Source organism: Lycorma delicatula, chromosome 11 (genome assembly GCF_047948215.1).
Source record: "Lycorma delicatula isolate Av1 chromosome 11, ASM4794821v1, whole genome shotgun sequence".
NCBI classification, from domain to species: domain Eukaryota; kingdom Metazoa; phylum Arthropoda; class Insecta; order Hemiptera; family Fulgoridae; genus Lycorma; species Lycorma delicatula.
Window position 1 is genome coordinate 13,240,768 of NC_134465.1, and position 12,421 is coordinate 13,253,188.

General features: G+C 31.3%; 1 protein-coding gene across 3 annotated transcripts in view; it reads right to left on the reverse strand.

Moving 5' to 3' along the window:
• Nucleotides 1-12,421, reverse strand: part of waw (Translation factor waclaw) — a 67,663-nt gene that overhangs the window by 11,327 nt on the left and 43,915 nt on the right. For all 3 annotated transcript variants that reach the window (XM_075378718.1, XM_075378716.1, XM_075378719.1), the window contains exon 9: nucleotides 283-497. In XM_075378718.1, the coding sequence (XP_075234833.1) occupies nucleotides 283-497 (215 nt within the window). The remainder of the gene's footprint in view (nucleotides 1-282; nucleotides 498-12,421) is intronic.

Sequence of the window (12,421 nt, forward strand, 5' to 3'; positions counted from 1 at the left end):
ACACCATCAGTTTTTTAATATATAATTACAAATTTAATGCAGTTTTATAAAAGAAAAAACTGTCAAGAATGTATTATATGTACAATTTATTGACATATATTTTTAAAAGGAAAGAAAAAAAGATCAATAACATTTTTCAGTACTGTTACATAATTTTGTTAAGTACTTTTATTTTTATATAATTACATACATACATAAAAACGTAACAAATGATAAATACATTTGAATATAATATATGAATAAAAATAAAAGAAAAAAGGAAACTAACAGAAATAAACTTACCTTGACTAATTTAGAAGGTACATAATCATGATCTTCATAATCAAAACTAGCAAACCCTGAAGTAGCAGATTTTAATGAATCATGAAAATCTACAATTATTTCATTTAATGGTAATAAAAATTGTATCATTATACGATTTTTGTCAATGTTTATTATATTTTTTTGTATACCACGTTTTTCTATACAAAGTTGTATAATTCTACCAACATACTTATCTGAAACAAAAGAAAAAACTTTTTTCTAAAAATCATAACTATTAAATAAATCAATACCAATAACATTTAATAAAAACTGACAGTAAGAGTTTATTTTAACTTCATTTTTCTATAACAGGTTGCACTGGAAATTATCAGCTGCACATTAATTTTTTTTTAATTAAAGAAAAAATGATGTTCCACAATGTCTTTTTAACACAAAAACTGCAGATTTTGGATCGACGAACAATCATGGTGTTCTATAGTGAGGTGTAATATTCTACTTTCATGCCTAGTGTGTTTTAATACCTCTACATTATAGTAGATGTAATATCTTAAGGCGGATTCATAATAAGCTATGGCATCCCCTCCACTCCTCTTTACATCACTCAGTGAGTTCTGCTCACACCAGCAGCCATAGTAGTGTATCCTAAAAGTCACATCAATTAATTTGCAGTGACTTACACAGTATCTATTTATAACGTCACTATTTATACAAACAAAATATGTTCTGGTAATTTGTTATTGTAAATAAAATTATTTATGAAAAATATTTTTGTCCAAGATATATACGAAGCAATTTATTTATTCATTCATTGAAAGAATATGTTTTTTTCAAGTATGATAATATAAGGTTTTGCTATAAACAAATACTGACGCAATACAAAGAATATGAAATGAATTGTTTATTATAGGCTATAATGTTATGATTTTCTTTGACGTGGCATAGTTATTTACAAAAATAATTTTTTAATAGCACATATGCATTACTTAGTTGCAAACAGAAGCACGTGTTACCCATGCCAGGTTTTAGAAGTGGAGTAGAGAAGGCAAGTAGAGGCAGCTTAGAGGGAGGATCCCGCCTTTAGATTATACATGTATTATAATTCCTGCCTGTTTTATAATTCCCTAGGTCTAATCAAATGAATGTAGACTAATTTTATTTCATGTTTAGACCTCTCTAAACTCTTAAGGACACTTAATAGATGTATGAAGGAAATCTAATGAACACACTGAAATGTAATACAGCAACTGATTTACAGTTGTTTTTTTTTAATATACAATGTGTGAAAATAACCAAAATTTTTATAATTGCAACAGTAGTAGCAGTAAATTAAACCAAAATTAACCAAAATTTTGCTTACTCATTACATCTATGTCAAGTCATGGGCATACTATGTGTGACAGACCACACTGCACATGTCAAAAATTCAATTTTACATTTGGTATATTTTCAAATATGAAATTATAAATTGTTATAGTACTAGAATTATATGAGTATGTACTAAAAAAACACGAAAAAATGAAGGTAGATTTTGTGTCTGTACTCTTAAGTGTTAAAAATGCAAAAAACCAGCAAAAATTCAACACCAGGTACCCCTGTCCCAAGATTAATAGAATGTACTTAAAAACAATCCAAATGACAATAGTTTAGTAGGATATTTGAATAAAGAATTAATTTTAAAATTAATCAGCATTTCAAGTGTTATTGTCGACATGAATGATAATTTTGTAAACTAACTCAACCTAATCTCTCATTTAGTAAAACATAAATACAAAAAAATTAAAAGAAAAATTTATTAGAAAAAGATAAGTTGGATGAGGAAACATTTAGAAAAGTTTACAGTTTCCAGTTTTTTTGAAGTGTGGAAGTGAATTATCTCTGAACTGTTCATAAAGGTAGAAAACCATTTCATTTACATTTAATGTAAAAATAGGATAAGAAACTCAAATTTTTTTTATATAAATAAAAATTTTCCAGGAGGATATTTCTTGACTGTTATCAATAATCTTGATTTGTTAAATTTAGATTAGATTAGATTATAGAGGAATAACAGACCTGATTTACTTGTAGTCTCAAGCTTAGTTTATGCAATCTCCAGATGAAAGCACAGAGTCTTTAAACAATTCTACAGGCATATCTGCCTACTTCACTGAGCTCTAATAAAGAGCTGTCCTGTCAGTTAATACCAGATGATGTTACAAGGGTGACGGCTGACCCAAGTTTCATGATATGTATCCACAAAATAACAAATAGAGTAAAAAAAGGGAGGAGAGAGAGAGAGAGAGAGAGAGAGAGGGAGAGAGAGAGGGTGAGAGAGTGAGAGAGGACTGCTTCTAATCAAGGAAGCTTACTTACTATCTTCTTGCCCAGGATCTGGGCAAACTGTTTTACATAAACTGTTTTACATCGAAACAGCAGTAGCATATAAACTTTAAAATGATACAATGGAATGATATAAATAAAAAATTGCATTTATCTATTTACTTTTTTTATTTCATAATTTGAGTAAAAAACAATTTTCTCCAAATTAATGTCAAAATCTGAAAAAATCATGAGTTTCTCCAACAGGAAAAGCTAAGTTTTTCTTAAATATATAAAAAATAAAGCTAAATATTCTAAGTTTGAAAGTTTGCTATGAACATCAACTAGTAAACAGTACTACAAAAAAAATATTAAAAGGAGTATAGGAGGAATTAAAAAAAAAAATCCAAGCAGCAGTTTTACGTTTATACGAGGGTAAGTCAATTATTATCTGCAATGTAGTTATAAATTTTATTGCAATACAAATAGGAAACTTTCATGTACTCATTTTTCAACAAGCAAGATCAGGACTATATGGAGGATGAGCCAGTACTTCAGAGTTGTGTTTCTGGAGCGTTTCAGCATTGTGGACGAGCATTGTCATGCAACAACACAATACCTTTCGACAGCAGTCCTCAGCATTTGCTTTGAATTGCAGGCTTCAGCTTGGCAGTAAGCATCTCACTGTAAAGCGCACTGTTTATTGTCGTGCCCCTTTCCTCATAATGTTCCAGTACTGGGCCTTGTGAGTCCCAAAAAACCGTAAGAATCAGTTTTCTTGCAGATGGTTGGGTCTTGAACTTTTTTTGCAGGGTGAATTTGGATGTTCCCATTCCATATTCTGTCGTTTATTCTCTGGCTCGTAATGATGGATCCATGTTTCATCAACAGTGATGATTCTGTCTCAGAAGATGTCCCGTTCATTCCATAGCGATCCAAATGTTTTTGGCAGATGTCCAAGCGTGTTTGTTTATGCAACTGTGCGAGTTGTTTTGGGACCCATCTTGCACAGACTTTAAGATATCCAAGTCTATTGTAGATGATTTTGTAGGCGGAACCGTGACTAATTTGCAGGCGATGTGCAACTTCATCAATAGTTACTCGTCTGTCTAAGAAAACCATGTCACATGCACGCTCAATGTTTTCCTCATTTGTGGCAGTAAATGGCCATCCGGCTCCTTCGTTGTGTGTAACACTTGTACGACCATTTTTGAATTTTTCAATCCATTCGTAGACATTCCGTTGCGGCAACACACTGTTCCCGTACTGTACCGAAAGTCTTCAATGAATTTCGGCCCCTGATACACCTTCCGACCACAAAAAAACAGATCACTGAACGTTGCTCTTCTTTGGTGCAAATAGAAAGTGGAGCAGCTATGGTTAACAGCAGGGCAGCGATAATGGAACTAGCCTAGCAGCATCAAACCTACACAGACATAACAACAATTAAACCACGCATGCGTCATCTATGCAACACGGCAGTACTACCAAAATAACAAAAATATAACTAAATTGCGGATAATAATTGACTTACCCTCGTAGATCTTTCTGATTTTAAATCTTAACTGAAACTGAAAGTTATTTCACTAAATGCTAATAAATGCCAGTAGCATACAGTGATACGCCAACCAGCATCGTTCAACGTCAGTGATCAATGGGGAGTGTAATAAAACCATGTTTAATTAGAACTTTTAGCCGATGGCATTTTTTTTTGCTTCAAAACCTTAATTTCACAATAAAAAACCAGACTTCATTTACTAAAAAAAAAAAAACTATTTTTTACATGAAAATAATATTGGCCAAATACAATAGACAGTTCTTTTTAACCGATAAAAAACACTTAAAGGTTTTTCAATATTACGCATAATTTTTTAATGTACTCCAAAAACCTTACTTTTTATTAAATGCACTGACTTTGAAGATTCTTTTTTTTATTTTGTAAGAAAGTCCTGGTGGTTGAGTTTTTTTTAGACTTGGAGATTTTTTAAAAACAAATTACAAGTTTGAATTTTTATATCCATGATAAATTCTATTACTCTTTTGAATAAAGTGATATACCCAGTTAGCTATTAGGAAGGGAGATATTGTGTTTGAACCCGAAGGAACTGGTGACTGTTACACACGATTGGCTCATCAAAGAGAATATTGGACTTAACTGGGCTAAGGATAGAGGCATGTGGAGAATAATACAAAAGAGATAAAGAAGGCAGATTTACATGTATATAAATAGAGGGAGGGCAATATTATTGTAAACTAATCAGATGCCATCAGCCAAAATGTTTTTTATCAATAATTTTTTTTGTTTTTAAATAACTATATTTTTAAGCAATTTGGGAAGAATGGGAAAGAAGAGGGTCTCTATTAATTTTTAGATTATATTTTGTTATAAAACGCATGGCAGTATTATACATGACCAATTATTAGGTTATGAGTATAATTAGTGAAAGGGGGAGATTTGTTTTTGACTTATTTTGATTACAGATAGAAATTGCTCGGTTAATAGAACGACTTAGAATTAAGGTTAATTTATTCAGATCATATGCCTCTATTGATAATTTTGAGATCTCTAGTTACAAAGAGAGATGAACACTTCCACTTTTATTGAAGTTAAACTGGGTTAAAAAGAAATGAATTGAAACACGCAACAAAATAAACTAATAACTGTAGTAATATGGAACATTTACTGGCAGATAATGAGACACTAGTAGTATTAAATAATTTAGTTTATAATTTAGAAAATTAACTTTTAATATACAGGGTTGAAAGTTTATGTATCAATACTGGTATGATGGGAAACGTGAGAAAGTTAGGAAATGAATATTTGCATTATTATAGATGTTTAAAAATAATATTAAAAATGGTTAAGACTGAATATTTTAAAACTTGAGAGAAAAACATAAGAGCCTATATAAAAGAAAGAATATCATATCTACTGAATTTAAAAAAACTATGGATGGATGAATTTTGAGAATACAACATAAATTTACTAAGAGAGTTTGCTTGCAGTACAAGTACATATGTGGGAGAGCAAGTTAATTATTTTAAACAGCTGTGTATCTCTGAGAGATGCACTGGGCTGGCACAATTTGATGTCCTGTTAATAAATAAACGGTTGTTAGATTTGCCTAGTCATATTAATTGTTAATGTATTAAAAAAAAAGTATTTGATAATAAGACAACAGGAGTTGTTAAAATTTCAGGGGATTTTATATACAAGTACCTTACAAGACAGGAAGTTGCTTGTAAAATTTTTTAACGCTTTGGATCCTAGACATTTGTGATATGCATGATCCCTATATCCTTTCTTTTCTTTCTTTTTTCTATTTACCCTCCGGAATCACCGTACGGTATTACTTCAGAGATTGATATGTATGAATCCGAATGAAGTGCAGTCTTGTAGAGTCTTGGATCAACCACTCCTGAGAAGCGTAGATAATTGAAACCAACCCCCAAAGAATACCGGTATCCATGATCTAGTATTCATATCCGTATAAAGTACCTTCACTAGGATTTGAAACTTAGAACTCTCTACTTTAAAATCAGCTGATTTGCGATGACGAGTTCACACTAGTCTAGCCCGATGGGCTATGGTCCCTGTATCCTGGGACTTATTAAGTGTTAAAAAAGTGTGAATGATATGAACATGTTTAGAAAGAGAACAAAATGCAGTTTATTTTAATGTATTACACGAAATACTTACTTTACTTATTTAAAAAATTATGATGTTATATACAAATATTGTTTTAATTGTACTTAGCTTTAGTATGGTAAATTTTGAAACAGTCACGTACACACAAAGCTACTGCAGACTCAGGACAACACCAAGTAGTTTCCTTTCTTCCAGCTTTCCCTGTGGCTGGCTGCCTTTGTTTTTTCAGAGTAAACTTTACAGACCCTTGCGGGCTGCACTTTCATTTCAGTCAGGAGTATTTTCTCAGGAAAGTGACAACCTGTTAGTCTGTTTATTTTTAATGCTCTTGGAGTGAGTGACTTCCTGCGTAAGAACTCCTGCCTTTTTTCCTAAAGCCATTCCAATCGATATAATAAATTTTTCTAAATAAGATTTATGCCTCAAATGTGATGGTTGTGATTCCCGTATAAGATAAGGCATGGCGATTGATATCATAAATAAATAGAAAAATAATTTTTTCCCCCACTTTATTTCTTATATTTGAATGGATAGGATGAAATAATCTGATAATTTCTATCAGTCCCCATTTTATTTTTATTATAATCGATAATAATAAATCCAGTTTAGTTTTTGAAATCAAGCCCCCTTTAGAGCGCACATGTACTTCACTTTCAGTCATTTTGTGAACTGAAGATAAGGCTAATATATCACTGATGTCTTTTCATTTAACACATAGGAGATAATTTCTTCTCATGTAAATAGACTAGTTTCATTTTAGTTTTTTACTACATTTATTTTTGGTAGCTCTTCCAATTAAATATACAAATACCAACACCTTTAGTTTGTCGCTGCCATAAAAAACCAAAAACAGCTGGTGAGCTGTAAAGCCAGTCCATGAGTATTGTATGTCCCTTGTCAAGATAATCAGAAATAAACCTTTGGAAAGAGACCCTTATGAAATAATTCTTATGTTATTACTGTCAGATTTACCCCGTGTAAATTTCAAATTAAAGTACATTTGCAGTTGACGAATCACAAACAATATGATATATTGTAAAATAATTTTATACCATATTTATCCGACTTGTTTTTGTTATGAACACAAAATCATATCCTGCCTCTAAATCTACATAGTCCTTCATAAACTGTCAAATTTTCCCTTGGAGAAAAGCATGCTGGATAATCAAGAAATCAAATGGTTCAAAAAAGGCATCAATTTGTTCATAGGATCATGGCATACCATGTTATAAGGTATATAATGAGTATTACCATTTACATGAAAATTAGCAACAATAGCAAAAAAACGACCTCTAGTCGTTAGTGATGATGAAGTATTTATAAATTCATTAATTAACCAATAATCCCTCAGTTTTGGTTTATAGAATATACATATATGCAAAACGACTGAAAAAAATCCGTAAACTTCATGCAACCTGACAGTTGTCCAATTACCCCACAAGCTATTAGTTTTCAATTTATCAGCTCTCTTCAGTTTATCAGAGTATGATCTTGAATATTTATTTCTGATTTAAATAATTTCATAATGGATTCAGGGGAAAAAATTGAAAAAACCTCAATGTGTACAGTTCATTTACTGGACCAGTAATTCCAGTCTTTTGTTTGAAAATTGGAAGGGCAGATTGAATGTCTGTGAATGACCAGACCAAATCTGAGTAAAATTGTATACTTTGTCTTTTTCTGTTAGAAGTGGACAGACTGGGATCAATAATGTTACTATTAAACTCTGAATCTGATGTAACCTCAAAATCAGGATCCTCATCAGTATCGTTTTCCGAACCCGAATCGTAAATCGGCATGTAAATTTTTATGAGAAATTCCTACACGTGAATTATTTTGATGTCCACGAACAAAGTTATTACTTGGTTCAGACTCCGAATCTTCACAAGAATCGTAATCTGATAACATTTCACAAAATAGATCTAAAGTTTAGGGATCATGAATATCCATATTTGGACAGAAAACGATAAAACTTGAAACTAAAATATACACCGATAAATATTTTTACTTACGAATAAAAAAAAAAAAAAAACAATTACACAAATAATTACTTTGTTTATAACCAATTCAATATGACAAACAGCATCTCTAATCCTAAACAACGAAAAAAAAACCATTAGTTGCTTATACTCAACATTTTCAAAAATATCCGGCAGAGTGCGTTTTAAAACAAACAAATCATTCCAAATGAACTAAAGAATGATCCGATGAACCGTAACAACGAATGCAACATGTGTGAAATTTTATAATGGAATTAAATATGATTGCCCATGGATTTCATAGGCTCCAGTTACTACACAAATTTTGATAGCTTGTGAATTCTACGGACTTAGGATTCAAAGTGTTAATAATTTTAGAAAATGAGTTGGTGGTACCATTGTTAACTCACTCTATAATTTCCCATTACTAAGAAGAGCCAGACAAAAGAGATGTTAATAATTACAGGGGTATTTTATTTATAAATACTGCATCTAACATTTTTGTAGCGATTTTATTGGAGAAATTACATGGGTAGGAACAAAAGAGGAAAATTATAAGGGAAAATCAGGCACGCTTCAGATGTGAATATTTGGCTACATTCTGACCCTGAAGTGGAAGATCCCGCCATATGACGATTCCGATTGCCAAGCCACCCCCTTCATACTTAGTCCTGATGGGCTTTACCAGAAGTCATCTTTTGAACCCACAGACTGAATAAAATTTCTCAGTTAACAGCTTGGTCTTCATCAGGAAGCCACCAATGCAAATGCCACAAATGACATTTCCATCGGTGTAAGAATGTACTATCAATTACCACAAAACAAACTACTCAAATGAACAGAACCAAACAGGAATAAAATATTTAAAGTTTGAGCTATATCCCTACCACAAAATAACAGAACAAAACTATGGAATGCCTATCTTGGTGACAACAGAACACCCAAGCCACCTGGGTAACTCAGAACTCCCCATCCTACACGCCCTTCGCAACTCGCTGAAGAACCAAATATTTCATGAAGTTCTCCACAATTGACCATTCGACCTGGCTTTTCCAGTTAACATTTAAATCTAAAATAAACCAAGTATCCTTGAGCTGTCTCAGTACTTTTAATCATCTTTCATCATACTGATGACAAACATAAAAAACGTGAAAGACATCATCTAATACGCCACACCATGGACACAGACCCAAATCAGCCAAGCCGAAACGAGAAAACCTATCCCTAAAAGCACCATGGCGTGAAAGAAATGAGTTATATACTTGTTAGGAGACAGCCAAGAGGTGCTCTGCAGACTCCTCACATAAGGGAAAAGACGATGCATGGGCACAGCTGAAACACTACTACTATTTCACAGTTGAAATCCATCATTCTCTATCTATGTAATTTTAACAGAAGTTAGTTGATCCAACAGGTAACATTATTGTTTTAGCCAGTATAATGAAATCATTGGAAGAAAATCTAATGTCTTTTTTGTAGATTATAAGGCTGCCTTTTATAATACATCAAAGATACTCTTTCTTCAGATAACATGAGTTACGTATTTCAAATAGATTTAATAAAAGAGTTATATACACATGTCTCCTTCAGTCCTTACACATACACTTTTGTAGAAATATATTTAGCAGTTTAATTTTCTTAAATTGTATATTGTTACTGAATTTAATGTGTTTAAAACATTCTTTAAAGAGTAAACCTGACACCTGAATGAGTTTTGAGTTATTCAATTTCTTTATTTCTTTTTTAGTCTTTTTTTTTTTTAGTTAAGTTATTAAACCTTTTTAAAAAGATGTTACTTAATAAATGTTTGTAATAAATCATTTAAATTTTACAAAAGTTGAGGTTAGCATCCAAAATAATTTGTATACATACTTTTATATTAGATCTCGCCAATTATGTAGCTTACAAATATTTATACAAATTTGTGTACAATGAGTACAGTCTATATGGAAATTTAAGGTAAATTATTATTATTATCATTACTAACTAATTATTTTTAGTCATCTTACTTAAAATTATGTATAAAATTGTATACAATTGATAAATGAAATTATGGATTACATTTTTCAAAATTAATTTTGTATATTTTAGTTTGCATTATTCTTAACCGTACTCAATTTTTTTATGTTTCAGAAACTTAATTTAGAAACCTACCCTGCTAATCGATGAGGAACTGTTTGAGGCACTTAACAGTGAAGAGCAGGATGTTAATTATGTTCAAATGAAAAGACAGTGACATGAATACAGATTCTGTCACTGTTAATGAAGTTCTCAATTAACTTAATTATTTTAGCCCCCTGATTTTCATTTTGTTTTAATTTCTATTTAAAATGAACATTCTATACGATTAAAAAAGTTCCTTTTAATAAGTATTGTAATGTTGCCTTACTTTATGCCTGACAAAATATTTATACATTATCAACCATCCAACATGCTTGAGACCTATTGTGCATACAATATCTACTCACTTATGAGGTCAAGAGGCATTGTAGATGCATCTGTATAAATTATATTTTACAATATAAATGAAAAATAATACAAAAAATATGTTAAAATATAATCTAAAAGTATGTCTCTGATTAAAAAAAGTAGTTATCGTGAAAAATATTCTATTAATAGGGTGATAGAAAAGATTCTACCATTCTGTTGATAAAAAAAACAACATCCAGGTTGATAGAAAATTCAGACGTGAATATTTGGCTACACATAACATTTTTTTTTTAACCAGTATAATATAATCAAGGTTGTAAATAGAAAATCAACAACCTGGATATCACTGGTATTTTCTTTTCTTATATAAAACAGCTGATCGCTGTGGTGGAGTGGTAGCATCTTGGCCTTTCATCCAGAGCTTCTGGTTCAAATCCTGGTCAGGCACGGCATTTTTCATACGCTACACCAAATTCTTTTTCCATATCCTGTGCACGCACAAGCTTCATGCTTATGTAGCAAATTCATCAAGGAAATAAACACAAACACTTCTGATGATACAAGGGGTGGTCTATTTTTAGCGGATATTAAAATCAACAGACTTCTTTATGCAGATGATGTGGAGATATTGGCAGATAATAAGTTAGTGTTACAGAAAATGATAATTTAAAATTACACTGTAAACTCCCCTTTCTACAGTTTGAAATGAGTAGTGGTATGATGGTGAGAATCAAAAAGCAGTTGTAAACGGCTATAAATACTTGGATGTAAGTTTTACAACATTGTCTGCAGAAGAGGATTTTAGGAAACAAGTGGTAGCAGCAATATATGGTATAAATGATATTTAGAATAATTTAATTGTTGAGGAAACCTTGTCAACAAGATAGGTTTTTAGGGTAGTTGTTGTTACAGACCTCAAAAAGGGGGTATTAGCAAATTGAAGGTTTTCTTAATTTTTTTATAAAAAGGTTGTTTGGACTTCTTAATAATATTCCCAATTATATATTCTACATGGATAACAGAAGAGACATGCGGGTAAGCAAGTTGAAGAATGTTTTGAATGCAAATGTTTTCAATATATATTGGAAACATTTTTCATTTTGCCTTGAAAGTTGAAATTTTATGTGGAAAGTTTTTCTATATAAAACTTGCTCATCTTTTTGTCATTAGGAATTATCAGTTAGCACAAGAAAATGGTTAATCTGGAAAATACTTATGGTGTGGAAAGGGATAATATACAGAAGTGAAATAGTTGTGCTAAATAGAATAGCAGCTTAATAAAATAAGGTAGGGGATAAATAAATGGTCGAATAGGGCAATTTCATAATCGTACACTAAATTTGGAGAATGTGGTTAGAATACATTACCCAATTGATAAAAAAAGAATTAATATGGATATAATTTCCCAAGTAAGACAAACACTATTTTTCTTAACTATGGACCACACAGAGAGGAGGGAAGGTATGCACAATCTGTGCATACCTTCCTTTCATGCACAATCTGTGTGTAATATTGATATGAACAGAAATATTCCATTTTGTCTTTTTCTGTTTTGAGGGTGCATTTTTGAAAAATGCAGTGTATTGAGGGAGCTGCATAACATATGGTTAAAGAAAAAATTTTTAGAGGAACAAGAAGTCTTTATCATCTGAATGGGAGAAATTGGGTCATATTGATTGGCAACATTATGGAAGCATTATGGTACAGGAATCAAGACCAATTGATAAGTAGTATACTATACAGTTACTGTACACACTTTGTACTGTACTCTCTGTACTACACTTTGATTGAAACATATAGA